This window comes from Drosophila willistoni, assembly GCF_018902025.1.
Source record: "Drosophila willistoni isolate 14030-0811.24 chromosome 2R unlocalized genomic scaffold, UCI_dwil_1.1 Seg167, whole genome shotgun sequence".
In the NCBI taxonomy this organism is placed as follows: Eukaryota; Metazoa; Arthropoda; class Insecta; order Diptera; family Drosophilidae; genus Drosophila; species Drosophila willistoni.
Window position 1 is genome coordinate 6,972,805 of NW_025814050.1, and position 20,806 is coordinate 6,993,610.

Here is a 20,806-nt window from a genome sequence, read left to right on the forward strand (position 1 = left end):
TAGATTAATAATGCGTTTCAATAATAAGTGAGCAATGCAAATATATTTTTTACGACTGAGGCTAAAGAAAATATTTGCTTAAATGACTTGTCTATAAAGAAAGAATTCACTGTATATATGTATGTTCATGACAGATTCAGGAAGAAATTGCCACTCTGGCAGCTGACCTACTTCATCTTTATCTCTAAGCTCTAAGCTGGTTTCAAGTCAAAAGAGCAGTTGCAATTATATTTTTTGCTCCCCTGCTGTTTGTGACATTTTCTAGCTAATTTCCACTAGAGGGTTTTCATATTGTGTCTGTGTGTCCTCTTGGCCATGCCCAGTTATTGGCAATCCGTTTTGGTGTCCCCCCCCTCTTTTTGCATCTTTTTCCTTTGCCTTCTCCCACATTTTCTTTACGCCTTCAAGGCCTTTCGCCCAATGTGTATAGTATCCATTTATTCCGTTTTTGTTTCCTTCTATTTACTTGCTACTACAATTTTCAATTGCACAATTTTGCTTCTATTATCTTACCATCTTTGTCTCCTCCATATCTTTTGCTCTTTCTGGCTGGTTCTCCATTGCAGATTGCTTCTGCAGATTCTCGGGTCGGGTCCCATAATTTATAGCTGCTTCTAATATAAATTTCAAGAAATTACTTTCCAGCTAACCGAAAAAAGCAATATAAATTCTCGCGCAACTAATTGGCATTGTCGTCATCGTCGACGTCGCAACGTTGCGATGTTGCGAGCTCTCCAGAGTCGTGCAGCTTTTTTTTTCGGGTTGCTGTTTTCGGAGGAACAGCATCAGTTATTTGGTTGTCACGGGTAACAATCTTAAAGCTCAATGTCTTTATTAGAATCTGTCGGTTTGGGAGTGTGAGTATGTTTTTTTCTTCTTCTTCTTCTTCTTTCCTCTTCCATAAAGCATATATACCACACATGCGGTGCAGAATTCTTGGAATACCGCGAAGTCTTTCTGCGTTGCTTCTGCGGCCTCGTCACTTTATAAATCATCCCAAAACTGAGATAGCAGAAGAGTGGTGAAGTGTTGGGAGTGGGAGAACGGGTTAGTGGGTGGAATTTACACTCATACACTCACACACTCACACAGTTGCAACGACAGTTTGCTAGTTAATCTGACAGAAAACTGTTTGTCAGACAATACAGCAAAAGCCGTGGAAAGAAGGCAAATGCATGATGGAGGGGGGTGGGAGGATAGAAGACGATGTGTGTACATACATATCTTTTGAATCTCTTTGCTGAAGGCATTCGCAGTGGTTTTTCTTTAAGTATTTCTTGTAACTTAAAACACATGTCTTTGGTTGTTGTCATCGCTTCTTGTCTTGCCCTCTGCCCCTCTTTCTTTCAGTCTGTCTCTCTGTGTTTGTGTTTCTATAAAGCTCAGTTTTATAAAGATGCCGACTTTGTGATTGATTTTGCTGATGATGTACCCCATCTCCATCTCTTTCTTCTTTGTCTGTGTCTGAGTTCCACTCATTGAAATGCAAGGCGCGGAACTATGGAGCCTACTAATAGATAATGGGGTCAAGGTGGTGAACCAACGATCATGTTAGAATGTCTATTCTGTGTGTGTGTGTGTGTGTGTGTGATATAAGAATCAAATTCTTTCAATTACGTGACCAGAGAAAGGTACAACAGTTGAATAATATTATGTCATATGGCATATCTTGTAAAAAATTGAAAAAAAAAATTCATTTGATTTATTTTTTATACCCTTTGAAATTATTTATTTGTTGGAAATTCCACAAATTTCTGGATTTTTAACATCGAAAATATGTCATTTTCTGACTGTGACATTCAAAGTTGCTTCACCTTAATAGTTTAATTTATTTATTGTTCATATACCTAAAAACATATTGGGTAATGGGCAAATTAATGTACAAGAAACTATAGAAAATCGTATTACAACTGTTTGCCAAACAAGTGGACCTTTTTTATGGAGATTTTAACTAGGAAATCGTATCTAACTAGCATTCCAATGGGTTGTGACTGGTTCTAAGAACAACAATCAGACACTGTCCTTGAGTGAAAAAGTAAATCTTCGAACCTTAATACTAGTAATAACTCATAATAAATGTGCATTTAAATTTTGGTGATAAAGGTAATAGAAAAAAAAAGGTGTGTTAATCTAAAGTCAATAAAGTTAAATTTTGTAGGGTGTACCTATTATTTTCATCATGAGTGTATATTATCGAGAATAATTGTGAAGATTTACGATATTTAAAAAAAATCACGATACTAGTAAAATTTTGGACTATAGTTAAACATTCTATAAATTACCACTAAATTTGTTTATCACAGCTATTTATTATTCTGGCCAATCGAAAAAGTGGACACACTATGAATAAGGGTATAAACTATTTTTAAGGCTGCCAATTTTTACTGAGACTTATTTGTTTTACTTCATGATACTACCACATACTTTTGAGAATCAATTTTCTGATCGTAGAACTTGTCATTTAATGTTTATGTGGACAACTTTCAAATTCTCATATTCACACCTATTAATCTGACCATGAGTGTATGTATTTAGCTTTGTTACTAAGTTTTAAGAAGTTTGTCTTCTGTTACTATAGGCATTATAAAGAGACGTCTTGTTTTTTAAATCTCTCATATTTTGAAAAATTTGGGCTAAACATTATAATTCTCCCAATTTGTAGGCTGGAAGACATAATAACACTTTAAGAATGCATAAACAAAATTGGAATCGCAGTTTGGAAAACTTAATCTAGAAATCTTTCTTTTATGTTACTGCGTACATATAATTAATGATCCTAGTTTTATTTTAGAATCCAAATTTTAAACTAACTCATATTTTTTCAAAGATTTACTTATTACAAATCGTAACTCATTACAATTACAAATAATAACCTATCATAAGAAATTGGTAAATTGGTTAAAAAGAATAATTTAACAGATTTGGGATAGGTAGAGCCATGTTTTAATAGCAAACATACAGTCTGAAATTGTGAAAAGTCTTAGTCTAAATCTATTTTCAGCAAAAAACTGAAATATCTTCCATTTCAACATAAAACATTTGCTTAATGGTTACGTCTTGGAAAACATGACTTCCATTGTTTGGGTATGGGATAAATTGCGATTGATTAACGTGAAGTCGGTATAGACGAATGGACTAGGAGTGCAGCTTACGATGGAAATCAAATCCTTTGCTTCCATTGCATTCTCTGAAAATTAATTCTATAATTCAAGCTATCGGCAAATTCCCTTGATGGGCAGCAATACTGCCTGACAGCATAATTTGCATACTTTGCCAAGTGCAACACGAACTCGACTTCACATTGTCTTGCGATACGCTTCAGTTGCTCACATTCTGCACCATTGAGATGCTGCACCTGCTGTGTACCAGTCAGCAGTATCATCTTTTCCATCATCATCGTCGTCATCATCATGATTATCATCATCATCGTCTACCTGTCCTCTTGAGAGTGGGAGTCGAGGTGGGGTAAGGGGCAAGGTGGGTTTGCCTCATAAACTAAACGATATCAGAAAAGTCAAATGCTTTGGCTTTAGTATTTTTTTTTTTTTTTGCTTTTGTTAATCACTTCATCAACGTCAAATTGCCAAATGCAAAATACGAAATGCAAAACTCCAACAAATCAGCCCCAAAGCAACTACATAGAAAGAAAAAAAATCTCAGCATCATCACGGAGCAAACGTTTTGCTGTTGTTGGTGTTGGCCTTCGTGTGCACCGTGGGGCAAGAGAGTCTGGGTCTGAAGAGTCTGTCTGGCAGACTGCTGCTGTGGGACCTGCTAACTAATAATTGCCAACAACAACTGCAAGGCAAATAAATTTGCACAGAGTTGCAAATCATTTGACATGCGGCTGCTGCCGATGACTTCTTTTTTGTCTCTCTCTCTCTACCCTCTCCTTCACCATATCGCACTCTTTTTCTCTCTCTCTACCTCTATCTCTGCTTTTTGTTGGTTTTTCTTGCCCCGCGATGATGTCATATGCAAATTTTTTCTTTGCTGCCAGACAGATGCCAAAATCCCATAAGCAAATCCATTGGCCAAAAATGACAAAGGTGATGCCAGTTTGCAATTTGTTCGCCAGTCCAATGGCATTCGCCCTAAATTGGCACATTACAATAATTGTTTAACTAATAATATCTTGCATCTCTATCTCATTTCAGGTGAGTCGAATTCTAACTTTATTGGAATCACAGATTATTGCAAAGTAAGCATTTGAAAAATATTATATTGATTTTGCACTTTTCAAATTTCAAGTAATTTAAATTAAAGGCCTTTTTTGTAAGAAATTGTTTTCAGTTTATAAATCTGAAAATTGTTGTGTAAAATTAAAAGAGTTCGAATCTTTTTAGATATTTGTGTATTTATTTGCTTTTCAAATAAAAAAGACTTGATAAGGTCAATAAGACACTAGAGATAAAACAAAAACAATTAGAAAATTATTTATTCAATTATTTTCCCTTTTAACCCCCAGTTTAAACTTTTCATTTTATTTTGAAGTATTGAAAAATATTTCTGATGTTTTAAGAAACTATTTGCAGCGTTTCTGATATAGTGATTCTGTTATGAACATCCCAATTAGTACAAAATTATGAAATAAACTCTTTTACATCTAAACCAAACCCAAATTTTAAGAACAAACGAGACATCAAGAGCTATCAAGATATATAACTATATATAAACTTTACTAGTCATTTTTATTTCCGCCTCTTAGTTCTTTACTAAATGACCTCTTTCATAGTCGTTTTTTTCGAAAGACAAATAAGATTGTCCAATATTTTATGTTAAATCATTTGATTTGGAATATTTTTTACCTATGTAGGACTGAATCCACTGGACCAAAATAAAATAAACTTGACCAATTAACTTTTTATATATTAGCTTGTCATATTTATTTATGATCAAAAGAAGATATTATTATCAAAAGAAACTAACCGACTTATTGAACACTTTTAATTTAACGAGACCAACACAACCTCTTCGTCGATTGTCAACCTATCGATATATATTAAACCAATATCGTTATCGGCATTCTTATATCATTATGGGTTCTCACGCAATCCTACACCTATGTAAGGCGTTAATTTCTGCCATTTTTTTTTAGAAAATAAAGTATAACTAAAAGATAATGGTAAAAATGTTAGGTTTTTTTTTAATAATTGAATATTAATGAACAAAATCACATTTTTTTAAAACCCAACAAAATCTGTAGGTACTTAAACTTAATGATTTTTGGTGTGTCAATACTATTTTGGTCCACTGTATCTAACTCTAATACATTAATTTTGAGCATTGAAAATTATATATTTAAATTAATAAACCATTTTGACTCTCCCCAATTTTCGAAGCATCTGTCTTTAATACTTAAGCTTCTTTTTAAATAGAAAAACAGTTCGAAAAAATATTCGCTTGTTGAACTAAAATTTCTTAATAGCAATCGATAGAGATAAGATGTTATCACATTATATTAATGGGCCACCTTCATTGTTTTTCATCCTTGACATCTTGGAGCAGAATATACGCACCACTCATTGTTAGGCCATGTCCTTGATGTCCTTGGCAGCAACATCTTCAACCAAGCGAACTATGCAATTTGTAACATGCTAAACATTCGCCTCATTCTTCTTTCTTTGCCAACTTACTGGCCACAGGCCTAACGACCCATTAGTCACGTCAAATCAACACAAGAGCCAACATTCGATACAAGAGTGTGGATGTAAAGGCAACAACTAAAGCCAAAGTGATCGTGACCAATTGTTGATATTGGTCAATCAGAAGTAGGAGAAAAAGCAGGAAAACACAAATATTTGCCAAATGTTGACTCGTTTCTAGTCCTGTCATACTTGGGTTAGCTATCTGACAGTCAGCCATTGTGAGTTTCTTCCATTAATTCTGACCATACATAACCTCTCTTGCCCTGTGTATTTATATCTCGTCTTGCTTCGTATAAATTATTGCAATCAAACGTGACACTTCAATCCATCGGACTGTCACACGGACTCTTCGTCAACCAAAGCAGAGGCCATAAAGTAAATTAAATTTATCTTCCATTGATTTGACAATTGAATTTGCATATTAACGTCCCACATATAGATTTTCGGCTTACATATTGCATTTGGGGATTATGCACTATTTGTCCTTTTTGCATATACAGGTCGAGACCGAGTTACGAAAAGAGCCGAGACATATGTGTCCGACAAATAAACACACAACAACGACAATGAGAACAAGCACGACAAAGTCCACCTCCATTTTTCGCCCACAAAACAACAAGCTAAAACCATTTAGCCCATACGAAATGCGAAACCGAATACCCATACCCAAAATCCAAGACCAAACTCAAACCCTCCGATCCGGACCTACTACAATGCAATGTGGCTTGGGTCGAGTTGGTTTTAGCGTGTGCTACACTGTTCAGTGCGCAGAAAAACGAATTTCAAGATTGGGAAGAGTATCAAAAAACAACCTCTCGAATGTCTATTCAACTCTGTAGATAAGAAATAAGAAGTTTAAGCAAAAAGTTTAGACTTATATTTGTCAATGACAAAAAGCATGAGTAATTCTGGCAATTGTTTCCTTGAATGAGATTCAACTTAGGGATCTACAGCTAAATATAAATTATCAACTATATATAATACCCTTTTAAGAATCCTAGAGTATTTCCTATTTCATAGTTTACCAATTTTAGCTCCTCCCATTTATGTTTTCTTTTATATTTCTGTTGTTTTTTATTTCCTTTTTTTTCGTGGAGGGTAAACTGCATTTTTTCTCGTACCAACAGAGAGCCTAGTGCATGCTTTCAGCAGAGTCCTGCGTCCTTCGTGCTTTCTGTGTGTGTGCGTGTTTTTTTCCTTCTTTGCTTTCAGTGCGCTGCGTGTTTGCAGGCAAACAAATAGAAAGCACCAGCTCTCACAGTTTGTCAGACAAACCCCTCAATGTGGAGGGGATAATGGTGGGGCAGAGGATGGGGTCAACTTGCCACATGTTAGACATTCTCGATGGCACGCTGCGGACAGGCAGCAGCAGCAGCTGGTGCCCTGCAGTTGAGGGAAATTGAGTTTTTGGCCACGACTTGGATTTATTTGCATAGCCCAAAAGAATTTAAAGCTTCATTTCGAAAAGGACCAAAACTAGATGACATGGAAAAGAGCAAAAAATGATGAAGAAGAAGAGTCTTAGGTTGCATCTGGCATGTGTGGCATGTGAGCAAACTTTAATGTCCGATTGGTCAGGTCGCAGAGCCAAGGAGTCCTTTGTTGGGCCCTCTAAGCCCCTTGCGGCCAGCTTATGAGCTCTTATTGCTAGGGAGTTTCTAGTGAGTCCTTTCTGAATCTTAAGCCCAGATAAAGCTGAAGTGTAAATGCCCCTCATAATGGCTTGTTGTACCGTTGTCATCCTTGACAGCTGCCCCCTGCATTCCCTTTCTGAAGCCGAGGAGCCACAGCGGTGTGAGAGTTTGGTCAAACAGTAGCAGCATCAGCAGCAAAAGCGGTGAATCCTTTATAAAGCCTCATGCTTATTAGTATGCAGCTCTGTTATTTGCTTCTCCTATGCATGTCCTTGTCCATGTGTGTGTATATATGTATGTGTGTGACTGCGCGTGGGTGTGTGCGTGTCCGTGTCATGTTTGAATTTGCTTTAATTAATTTTCAGTAAGCTTTTACACAGCACTAGCACACAGCAGAGCCTGTGAAATGGAAAATATTCGTTTTACTCAATTGCAACACGATTTCCAGCATATTTCGTTATAAATGCGTCACTAGCATACAATTTAAAGTTCTCAATGGGACATTCCAAAAACCAATTTCACCCTGAAAAAGTGTTGAAATTGTGTTGCATACTTTGAGGCTCGATTGTCTTATGTTATATTTCAGAAAAACGGCAAAAATAAGTTTCTATGCAACAGATATTAGACAATGTGTGTTTAAAGCAAAGTTTTTTTAAGGTTCATTCCTTTATTTGGAGGTTTTTCCAAAAAAGGCTAAAAAATTTGTTATGAGAATAAGCCAAATACTATCAAGAATAGCTTTAAAAAATTTGTCAAATGTAACAGATAAAGCGCAATTAATCCTTTCAAAGTTAGGGTACTTTACTCTTTTAAAGGGAACTCTCAATTTGCAAAAAAAAATAAGTTCTCAGTACTTTATGGGATATAAAAAAGTAAGGTCAATGCAAAGATTTACAAGTGTAATCCCCATCTAAGCCTATTGTGCTTTATGGCACAATCAAATCACCTGAATACCCTTATTTGACTTCAGCACTTTTTGAGGGTGACAATAAAATCAACTAACCCACACACAACCATTCAACCTACCTATCTATCTATATACCTAACTGCTTCACTCAATTTTTCACCCACTCGAAAAGCACTTGTAAAACGCGTTTTGGGCTGAAGTTTGCTGCACTTTGGCACTGCATTTGCCGAGCAATTTTTGATTACATTTCAATCTACTTTCTCACTCCAACTCTATGTCTCTCCGATTCCCTTTCTGTGCAATAAAAATATCTTCTAAAATGGGTCACGTGCGCATTTGAAATGTGCAAAAAACCAAAAAAAAAAAAAAGTGCAAACGCAAAGCATTTCACAAGTGGGCACAAATCACAGCACAAGAGAGCGCGAAAGGGAGACACAAAAGGGAGTTTGGGGAGGGAGACACACCGAGAGGGCAGGAGTCGCCAAAAAATGCAACTCAAAAATCTATCAAAATTAAATTTCAATTGCAAAACGAAATGGAAATACTTCGGGTATAGATAGAAAATTGTCGATTGTCCTCCATTTAATGCGATGGGAAACCTTCCTGCAGTTAGAGCAGAGCAATTGCATTGAGTTTATGTTGGTTTGACTTGATTTTTCCAATTTGTGTGACGAAAAATGTTTCATTTGTTGTTGTTGCAGTGCGTGAGCTATGGCGAAATATTTGCTCTTTCCTATCATATATATATATATATCTATATGTGTTTGAAATGCACAGAGAAAATCTGCTTAATTTTGTGTTTTTCGATGCGCAGTCTAAAGTGATGTTGCGAGAAGTTGTGATGGCGAGGGGGGCAGGGGAAAGTACAGACATACTCATTTTCCCAAAAGGGTTGGAACGTTGTAACCCAAAGGGGTAGAGGGGGCTCCGAAATATGAGTTGATTAGGTTGCCATGCTTCACATGGATTCGAAAATATGATTGATGTGTTCTGTGGACCAGAAGTTACCCAGTTACCAGTTACCAGTTGTTTATCTGGTTAAAGGAATTTCTCATCACTCTCTGGCGTTTGTATGTGGAGAAATGCTTTCGCCAGAAATGAGTTGGAAAGGAGGAAGAGAGAGTGAATCTAACATATTGATTAAGACAGCTCAGAGAAGTAAACAAATGGCTTTAATTTACTGTTTACTCTCATCTGTTCAATATGAAAACATTTACTCGTATTTATTATTAATTCTAATGGAATTTTATCTATGTTAAAATTATATGTTGGAAATTCTATTATACGACAAATTGCCAAAAAGATTTTCAAATTTTACAATATCAAATAATTGAGTGAACTTAGGTCGAGTTATTTAGATGGATACGAAATAAGTTTATTCGAATATTTACAGATAAATGTAATAAGATTATACATAGCCAGAAATGTCTTAAAGGAATGAGTAAAAATAAAATTTTACAACTTTCGAAACATTTGAGAAATGAGATACACTAATTATAAAGTAGACAGTAATGAAAGAGATTAGTAAATTTCCCTGAAGACTTGCAAAAACTTGCACATTAAGTTAATATAAGTCAAAATAGATTCACCTCACATTCATCTTCTTCGTTTGAATACTGTTTGACATCATTGATTGGTCTAAATCTATTCTATCTATGAATCTATCTATACTCATTTATGAATGTCTCAATATCCATTTGAACATACCTATTCAGATTTTTAATATTAATGCAAATGTACCGCGGAAATTATAAGCCAAAATTTGAATTGCAATATGGATATAACCATAAAAATAAATCGAAATAAATTAGAACTAAGAAAAAAATTAATGACAAAAAATGACAAATTTAAATGTATTAAGTAATGATTTAGTAGGGCGTGATAGTTAGTTTATTAAGGTCTTAGATTTTAGAATAATTTGGATGATACCTAAGATGATACCTAAGGTACAAAAAAGGTGAACTTGGTTATTGCTTTTAACTTCATTCATTTGTAATTCCCAAGGAGTTTTAGCGCTAAAAAGCGAGAGGTAAGGTAACTCCAATTATGAAGACTTAAGCGTATTCTGCTGATAATGATGTTAATCATTCATTTTTCTCGAAAAAGTTAGACAGAAAGCTTGTTTTTCTTATGAGGTGCCTCTAATTTAATAAACTTACTAGTAAAATTGACGTTGAACGTGCAACTCTCTCAATTGTTCTTTAATAGAAAACGTAATCAAGTTGTTGATTGAAACAAAGACTTGATACTACTTGAATAGCTTTCAATTCAGAAAAACATCTTCATCTTTATACTTGCTTAATTATACTCAGTTCTTTTCTTCCCTGCCAACTTATTGTTTATATCTTTTGTTGCCACTTTTGCTTGACTGCTTCTATTATTCATAGTATCTTGAAAGATTTCATAAATAGATGCCAATCTATTTGTATATGAAATGATTATTAATCTCCTTGAAGACTACCGATTTTTTTTTGTTTATTTCTTTAGATAAGCTCTCTGAAGGTTTGCAAATATTTTTATATTTTGTCTCCTTATCTACAAGCTCTTCTTGCCCTCTGATAAGTTATCAGAAATTCCATTTCTATTTCCTCTTTAGAGCAGTTTGCTACTCTTTTCTTTTTTCTTTTGGCTTAAACTCACATGTGTTCTTGGCCTCCCCTCCACTTGCCTCTTAGAGTCAACAAATCCTTCCTAGTTGCCCACTTAAGTGGGTGTGTGGGTGTGTAGGGAGTTTGCGTGTGTTTGTGTGTGTATGTGTGTTGTCAGACTTAGCCCGTTTAGGGTCCATTTATAGCAGCTCATTAATCAAATTGGTGGCAGAGAAATGAAAGAAACGCAAACCTAGTGGACATTTGCCCCAGAAAGTGTCAACTATGTGGGTTAGCCTTTTGTTTTCCTGGTGTCTTGATTAATTATTTAGTTAGTCTGTATACGGGAAAAAAAAGAGTTGACGAAACTCTCCAATTAAAAATGCTCACGAAATACTTTTCACGCCCCAGCGATAAGAGACACGCGAATTGTTTGGCTGTTTTATGTCTCTTTCGATTTTCCAATTTTACTTCTTCTGTTTTGTTGTCGGTTTCTATGAGGAAAATGTATTGAAATGCCCCATCGATACACGTTATTGCCACTTCAGTGATGACAATTTCCTCTCGTCATTGTTTGTTTTCCCCCTGACAGCCACTTGAACACTTTGCCCCCCCTCGCCCAACCACTTTTCTCCAGCGTCTCATCCAATTCATTTCTTGTTTTTTTTTCGTTTCGCCAAACTTTTCTGACTGCATGTGACTGCAATGGCAAATGCAAGTTTTTCTTCTTATCATCATAAATGTCGCGTTTCGTATATGTATATATGATTTTCTTTTGAAAAGAAGCGAAATAAATGAATGGCAGGGAAAACAGAAAAGTTTGTTTTTCTTACTTTTCAAATGAGTTTTGTTTAAATATTTTAAACAAATGCATGGAATACATTCATACATCTATGGTAAATACATACATAACAAAGGAAAAGTTTTCACAAACAATTTTTCATCTTTATTTGCATTTCAAATATTTTTAGCAATTTTGCTTAAATTTTTCAACCACAATCGAATAAAATAAGTTTCAATGACGAAATCGTTTCTTTGGTTTTCTTAATAGGTAGTTAAACGCTAATACTAATTACAATTACTTTGATAATTATTACTATTAGTTTTGGAATTAAAACTCTTGATTTGGTCATAGACTGGAATTAACTTATTGGAATAAAAACTCTCGTTTTGGTCTTAGACTCTTAGTCTTAATTCACACACAAATTGTATTTTACTTAATGAATAATTTTGAATAGACAAACAAATCATCATATGAATCTAATGTTTTAAGTTGTTTAATCACAATTCTTCTGATAATAAAATGTTTTTTTTTTATATTTTAAATAAAGTTTTTCAATTTAATGAATTCCAAAGGAAGTCCTTTCAAATTATTGCTTCAAAAGTCGTGTATATTTTCTTACTTCCATTAGTTATTTTCATAGAATTTTAATAAGATTTTGTCCACTTTTGAATTGAGCTAGTTCATATCCATGAAAACGATAGTTTAAACCGTTCTAAAGGTCTGAAGAACCACAACAAAGCCAAAAGGAAAAACAAGAAGGCTACCCAAAATTCGTTTTCAATGATCAAAATTTGTAACTTCCTATGGCTAACAGTTTTGTGTGTTTATTCTTTAAATGAATTTTTATTAAATTTCCAATGAAATCGTTTCGTTTGAATTGCACTTAATGAAAACGATTTTAATCGTCTAATAAAAAGGGAAAATTGAAAAAGGGTGCCACACAACACACAACACAAAAAGACGGCCACGAGGAGTAGGAGGATGACTTGCTTCATTTTGTAAAGATGTGTTGTTTAGTTTGAGATGTATCCTGTGTTTATTTTTACAACTGAGCTGAGAGGACCTTTTCTCCTCTACCTGTGGCCCATTCAACCGCTGTACGCTGTATGTAGTCCATCACTTTTGGTCTGGTCAGGCATCAACTTTAATCCAATTAGTTAAACAATAGAAGACAAAGGCATTTCATTTTAGGTTCTTCTTGGTGTTTTTGTTGTGCCTGTGTGTGTTTGTGTGTGTCTGATGGTCTGTTCCTCCCTCAAAACAATTCAACATACACTTTTTGGTGGTCATGTGGTTGGTCTCTAACAGTCGTTCAGTCTCGTGCCCCTTTACATAAGGCCAAATCAGGCAACCAGCTAGCAGGCAGGCAGCCGCAAAAACCGGCTTCAATCTATTCTAGACAAAGGAGAAGAGGTAGTACTTCTGCTGGCTGATCGTTTCGGGCAGATCTTTTGCCCTCCTTTATTGTTCGCCATTTTGCTTAACTTAATTAGGACAAATTTTTTGGTTTAGCATTTGGCAGCAGCTGCTGTTGACTTTGGCTCTGAGCTTGGCACGTCTTCTGCCGAACCAGTCATCAATTGTGGCCCAGCAGCAGCAACAATCAGAATGATTACCGTTAACTGGGATATTGGCCAGATTGTTGAGAGAAAAAAGATCTTACATGCTTCTCGATTATGGTTTATAGTGTGGCTTGTTTATTTAGGAAAAAAGTTAAGTGTTTGCAGGGTTAACCTAAAGATTACTCTATTAGTTGGCCAATTCGTAGGTTAAGTGAGGTGAGCAAACTAAACATTGGTTTCTCTTTAAACAAAAAATGAAAACCAATTTCCCTCATCTTTATGTTCCTGCAATTCTGAGAAGGCAGCTGTCTGGCAAAATCCACAAAGTTTATGCACAAAAATATTTGCGAAACAAATTTAATTTTGTTCTAAAAGTTGGCAGCCATCATGTGAGTAGTAGGTGGCATACAAACATGTCTAGAACGGCGGCATTATGCTTCTGACAAAGAAAGAAGAATCCTTTAGCTATATATATAGCGTAAGTATATATATAGTATATATATCCATCCACCCAAAAACTTAATTGTGTGAGAAAAAGTTTGTGTTTGCCGCCACAAAAGTGTTGAAATGGTTTGTCAGACAAATGTGAAATATAAATGGGTTAAATGGGCAAAGACAGACTAAGGCCAAAAGAGTTGTTTGGTTATGCGAATAAAAAAAAGTCTTCTATGAGAGGAATTGCAATTATTTTGGAAATTGAACTATGTTAAATGAGTATGAAAAGAATTTCAAGCAAGAAATTTCCTTTAGATATAATCTGCAATTTTTCACCACAATAAAGTTCTAAATTTAAATGAATACCCAAAAGGGATTGACGTACATTTTTGTATATAATGGAAATTTAAAAATTGAAGTTGTTTCAAAGTTTTTCACTTATCGTAAGAGTTGAAAATCTGACTCAAACTGGAATAAAGAAATGCCTTTTAGATATATTCAAAAACTTTTCCTTTACAATGAAGTTCAAGTGTCTAAATGAATTTACTAGTTCCAAATTTACTAGTTGCCAAGTTTATTAGGTGAAATTCAATACGTAAAAAATAATGGTTTCGAGTTGTCTAATTGCGTAATAATAATATAAAACATTGCAAATTTCAATTTGTTTAGCTTAAAAACGAGACTACAATTATTTCATTTCCAAACTAGCTCCTAATGCAAAATATAACATGATCAAAAGGATTTTCAGTCTGTTCGAAATTAATTTAGAAGCATTTTAAAGACTTCTAAGAAAAAACTCAATATGATTTAACTTTAGAACCAAACTAACCTTCAAGCATATTGCTCAAAATCCTCCCTTTTTACTATCTTTTAACTTGCTAAACCATTTCTTAGTAGTCTCCAACCAATTTAGAATCAGTTCAGCGCCTTTTCGATGGTCTACAAAATCAGTTAAAGGTACTTAATAGTCAAAACCAATATCTACACACCTGTTTAGCGATAAAGTTTGATTAGTGTTTATTTACGAGTCATAAAAGATGAACTGAAATTTAATTGGCTTTGAATTTTCATCGAACAAAGACATAATTTTCCATATAAACCACCACAGCATGTGAGCTTTAATAAAGGAACGAAAAGTTTATTTGAATATCCAACAAATAGTAATTTGGCCTGGCAATATCTATCTGTTCTCATAACTATAAACCCGGCGGGCTGGCAGGCATTCAAGCTGCCAGCGATTTTCTTGCCATTCTTTCGCTTAGTTTGCTTTGGCATCACATAGTAACTCAATTACCTGGTAACACCATAAAAAAAGAAATGGGGGGAACCCCCACCACCTCGTTTCCTCCATGCACTACCATTTTTTATGCTCACACGCACCATGGTTAAGCTCCCCAGCCGAACACAACCCAACCCAACCCAACCCAACCCAGTCCATCCCCTGAACTAATTGCAGCCATGATGCGCCTTTCAACACTACAAATGCCGCTTTAATAGTCTTTGGACTTTTCCTTCTCCAGCTCCAAAGTCTTGGCTGCTGCTTCCTTTCTATGTTATTCGTTAAAAATGCAAACTATGTCATTGGGTCTATGGGAAGAATCTTCCCCAACTGCATACGGAAAAGTGCATTTTCCAATTTGAAGTTGCATTTCGATGCTTTTATTGTATTTTCATGTTTGCCTATTTAGATTTTCGGCTGAATGGAATGAAAAGAAGCAGCAAGAACTTCTGTGGAATGAAAACATTAAAATGTTTGTGCTCCATTGAAAATCTTTCTTCTGGCCTTTTACCTTTTTTGTCTATCCGTTAAAATGGTTGCTGTGCAAAGATTTGGATAATTTGATTTTCATTTTTTGTGTGGGGGCGCCGTGGAGGGGTTTATGCAAATTTGATTTTCATCTAATCTTGCTCTTTCGTATCTTTTTAGCATATGTCATAAGAGGTCGGTCATTCCTCTTCCTCTAACTCCCACTCCCAACTCTCTCTCTCTTTCTCTCACACACATTTCCTCCTCCTGACCTTTGACTATAACTCATGTCTTCAGCCGCTTTTGGTTAGCCTTCGAAAATGCCCTACGACCAAACAATGTCAAGTTTTCCTTCATTTCATTTTGTTGATGACAAATATTTGACTGCCGGCTGTGCCTCTGACTGACTGACTAACTGACTATCTCAGGCTATGCATCTACCACCAGAAAAAAAAGGGCGTATCTCGAAAGGGGGGGTGGCTGAGGTCAGACCTCAATAGCATTTTGTGGGAAATTACATTTCAATTGCAGTTTTCCGTTGGCAAATGAAATTTATATATTTATTTTATTTTAAATCCTCTTTTAGTTGCAACTGTGTTTCTAAAATAAAAAGGAAAATGGTTTTTCTTGTAAGTAGATTGAAAGAAGAAACTTTATGTACTTTACTCTTTACTTATAAAGGTTTATGTCTTTGGCGAAAATATAACATTTAAGTTACTTTAAAGATTAGTGAAGTCACAGCTGACACTAAGAGTTTTCCTCGGATTACTCTTTAAGGTTAGGAGTATTATTATTTTTAGCACATTATTATTAGAAGAAAGCAAAGAGTAAGGGCATAGTATCATTATATCTAGCAATCTAGTCCAGTCGTCTCTTTCTCTTAATGTGTCTAAGTCTATAGAAAACTTCATTCAAACGCATAAGTTCATATCATATTTTTAATATTCCATATCTAAGCCCTTTTGTTTATTCCAAAAATTATATCAAAAGTTTGTGTTTTATTTATTGACCTCGAACCACCAAATTAAATGGGGTGATATCAATCAAAAAGGTCGCCAAAAACAATCAACAACATTCTATATGTTTAAAAAAAACTATAACAAAATAACAATTAAGTTTGTTTATATTTTGAAGTATTCATTTATTTTTTAGAAGATCAAAGTTTATTTCTTTTTAAATATTGACAGTAGATGTAGAAATTTATACACCACAAAGAGAAGTTCTCCAAAAGTGTGAAAACAATAATAGTTTAATACTAAAGTAAAGCAAATCAAAGCTTAACAGTTTCTCTATCTGAGAGGGGAAAATCCTAAGTATAAGATGTAAAGTAAGAATCATTCCGACTATTTAATGAAATAGTTTATGACTCCTCTTAAACGATCCTTATAAAACTTCATTTATACCCATTTAGTTAAAAGGGGATTCCTTTTGGGTACGCCCCTGATTTATTTGGCTGTTTTCTAAACTAAAACAAAACCGGAAATTGCGTTGCCTCTAACTGGGGTTAGGCACCCTTTTTTCTTTCTTTGTGGTGTGTGTATATTTGGCCTTGGGCCTTCATCCTACTGAGTTTATCTTAAGTCAATTTGAGTTCCCCTCGTCAACAACAGCATCGTTTGTCGTTTGTTGTCTTCGTCTTCGTCATTCAACATCATCAGCCATCAGCGTTATAGAGGTAGTCACAAAGTCAGTCAGCACATTTTGTATTATTTTTTTTTGTTTTGTTTTCTCTAAGCGGTTTACAGCATTTGCCATAATTTTTCATAGTTAAGCAGGTCACAAAATGTCATCAGATGAGGCAAAAATTTCACGCTGTGACCTCGGCAATGAATCAAATTGGTAGCCAATTAGCCAGGAAATGCCAATAGTTTTTTGTCTTTCGATAATAGTATTCTCTCCCTCCTGGCGGTTAAAAATTGTCCATTTAATCAAATCCTCCAGTTTCGGGGATGATTCCATTGCAGATGCTTCTGTTTCGTTTTCGTTTTGGTTTCGATTACATTTTTTTTTTCTGTGGATATGTCAATTATTTAAAGCTTCATTTCCTATGCCATTTGATTTTTATGATTCCTTTTTTTTTCTCCTTCTCTCTCTTTGGTTATCTCTTTTTCTGTTTTGTTCTCATTTGCATATTGTATTGAAATTCGTTTTCATTTCCTGCGGTTTGCCATCTGCTGCCGCTGCCTGTTGTATTTGCCTACTAAATGGCAACTTAGGCAAATTGAAATGCGGTTAGAAGAGGCTAAAACTTTGAAATTGAAAAACGATTCTGCATTTCGAGAACCAACAACAATATGGGCGATGTCGACCAGAGACGACCTTGGCTATAAATACAAATTACATTTCCTCTTTTTTTTGTAGCCTATGGAAAAACATGAAATTTTCCACTTTTTATATTCTATGGGAAAATTCATTTTAATTAGCCGCATAGCCTGGGTATTGTATGAAATGTAGAAAAACGCGGCCAAATTGCAGTGTGGAGAAATAAAATTTTTAAATAAAAATGTGTGCAGAATTCAGGTTTAAACATTGTGTGGACCTTGATTGTACCCTGTTTTAAATAATTAAATTGAACTAAAAATTTTAAGTGCCCAAGGTAAGGTAAACTTAGTAGTTAAAGTTTATATTTATTAGTATTGTTGGGTGTTGAAAACGACTTTATTATACCCTTTATTCTAAGAAGATAGACAGGGTAGCTAGCTAGCTGCTTTCACCCATCCTTTGCACTTTGTGCTGGCCTGGCCATCGCTTGGGTGGGCCTCCCTGGCGCTGCAACATAATAATTTGTAAACATTTATCAATTATGCAGCAACACCAACAAAAACAACAACAACAACACCAACAATAGCCGTAGCTACAACAATAAAGATTCCCCCTTTTCAGCTTTTAGCCATCCGAAACTGGCCACATAAATTTCAGGCACACTCACGCACACACACACACACGAGTTTGGAGCTATCCCAGCTGGAGTGCGCATTCCAGAGGCATTCAATGTTGATGGCGGTAGCGGCAATGCGGTTGGGGCCTTTGGCTAACTTTCGTCTTTGGCGGCAACTTGCTGCCTGACTGGCTGACTGCCTGCCTGGGCGTTGATTTGCCAGACCAAACATGCAATTAAGTGCAAGTGGGCAACACCTCATCATCGGCAACATCATCATGATCATTGTTGTCGGCATTATTATCTTCATAGGGAGTCCATGCATTGCCATAGCAGGTGCTGTCTCCTAGATTTTGGATTTTGCAAGTGCGTAGAGGAGTCACGAGTCAATCAATCAACTTGCTGGGACACGAGCTGTTGACACCACCAATCCGACCAACCAAACCATTTAGCCTACCAACAACAACAACAACAATTGCTGCAATAACGTGACTACCGACTAATCCCAGGCATCTGCTCCCCACCAGAACCATGCAACCAGGTGCAGTCAGTGACTGACAACAAAAAACCAATGTCCTTGAAAATGATCGATGCGTAAATGAGTTCAAATTTGTATAAGGAAATGTCAGGACTTTCTGTTGCACCTTAAAGTGAAAATTTATCTTTTATGACGCTTGTCGAAAACTATCAAAATAATTTAGATAAAGATTATGCTGAAATTAGACAATTGTGCCTAGAAGTGTTGCTGAGGAACTAGTTCAATGCTATTGCTAGTCTCGCCAGCAACATCTTGACTAGAAACACTTTAGCAACATGTTGCCAGCTGCTGCTGCACTCACACGTGCGCATAGTCGTGCATTCTCTCTCTCTCTATTTCTCTCTTTTTCTTTGGCTCTCTCTCTCTTCAGTAGTTCGGCGGGAACGTATCCACTCTTTTGGTTTCATATAGCGGCTGCTGTTTTGTTTATGTTTTTCACTTGTGTCAGCTGTTTTTTCTTACAATCCACAGAAACACAAACACACTGGGTGTGTGTATGTGAGTGTGTGCAGCAAATGTTGCTAATGTAAGCCGAACGAATGCAACATTTATATGTTGCTTGTCTCCTTGCCGTGCTGCGTGCGTGTTGTCAGTTGTCGCTGTTATCTCGAGGCGTCACCATCCGGGCTAATAGAGAGGCTTGTGTATTTGCCAGATTGCGTGTACGTGTGTGTGTGTATCTATGAGATAAATGTGATGAAATTGAATTGAGAAAAGACGAATAAGAACCACAGACAACTTGGCATGCATTTGGCAATCCAATTGTTTGTCTAGCCGATTTCCGTTTGAACACCAAAAAACGTGAACGAGACGAACCAAAAACTATATTAAATCATTCATTAAGAGTCGACTCATTCACAAATTGTGCGTTGGACCAGCTGTGCGCGTTGTGACACAGAAAAAGAAAAAAAATAAACAACACGATTTGGCAATAGTTTTCGGTTTCGGTTTTTTTTTTCTATTTTAGTTGTTGCCGCTTATGATTTATGCCACTTGTCACATTAGCAACAAGTTGAAATACTCTTTGAAAAATCTTCAAAACAATTAATTAAAATTTATACACAAAAAAACAAAATGCATACCAAAATTTCAAGTAAAATTTGCCTAAGCATCAACATCACATTGATGATGATGATGATGATGGCGATGCTGTTGCTTAAAGTTCAGGCTAATGACCAGCTACCAGATAATGATCTCAATGGAATATCAATGCTAGAGGAGCAGGAAGAACAACATTTGCTACAGCCTGAGGTTCCTCCGACTCCGTCTTACTATTCAGTTGATGATTTTCGCAAGGAACGTGATAAAAGTGCTACAACTGCAGGCAAGTTGCCGTCGTCTTCGCCGTTGCTCCATCTACGACATGAGCAACACCATTTGCGGCACCGTCAACATTCAGCGTGGGAGGAGATGCAACAGGAACAGAAACTAGTTAGAACTGTGCGTCATCATCAGCATAAATCTCAGTCAGGAGTAGGCATTAGACATGGCCAAAGTTTGCCCCAAGTCGATGACATTGATTACACTTACGCCAGTTCCTCAACCACCACCTCGTCTCCCAACCATAAGGAGTCGAACAATTTGGAAGCAAACTTCTCTCCTCGGCAATGGCAACAATTTGAGACAACTCACCGTTGGCAAAAGCAGTTACATCAAAAGGAAATGCAATCTCTACGATTACGCAATCGGCACACAGAAGCATTTAATGAGGCCAAATTTTTAGTTAACGATGTAAGTTTTATACCAACAACAACAACAACAACAAAAATTCAAAGAGACACAAGAATTTTAATAGGATGGTAGGGAGAAAGAACGTTAACGCAAACGACAGCCAACTACAGAAAATAATCCTCAAAGTCCATATACTTACAAACAACTGCAAAGATATTGCAATTCAAACAGATTTTAGCTTTCTCCTAGACCTAACTTAAACAAGTTTATAGGAATTTGAAAGACTATTAGGCTAAAATCAAAATTAATATTGCACTTTCAATAAACTCTTTTAACATACCATATGATATGATTATTCTTTTCAACACTGATAAATCCAACTAAATTTTTGTGTTTATCTATCTTAAAAATGTT

General features: G+C 35.7%; 1 protein-coding gene across 4 annotated transcripts in view; it reads left to right on the plus strand.

The window, feature by feature from the left end:
* Positions 1–20,806, plus strand: part of LOC6644297 (protein PRRC2C) — an 86,347-nt gene that overhangs the window by 14,350 nt on the left and 51,191 nt on the right. The window contains exon 1 of one of the 4 annotated variants that reach the window (XM_023176770.2): positions 19,846–20,452. The exons of the other annotated variants lie outside the window; for them this stretch is intronic. Within the exon in view, the coding sequence (XP_023032538.2) occupies positions 19,847–20,452 (606 nt within the window). The 5' untranslated portion in view covers position 19,846. Of the gene's footprint in view, positions 1–19,845; positions 20,453–20,806 lie in introns of those variants that run through there. 4 annotated transcript variants of the gene reach the window in all.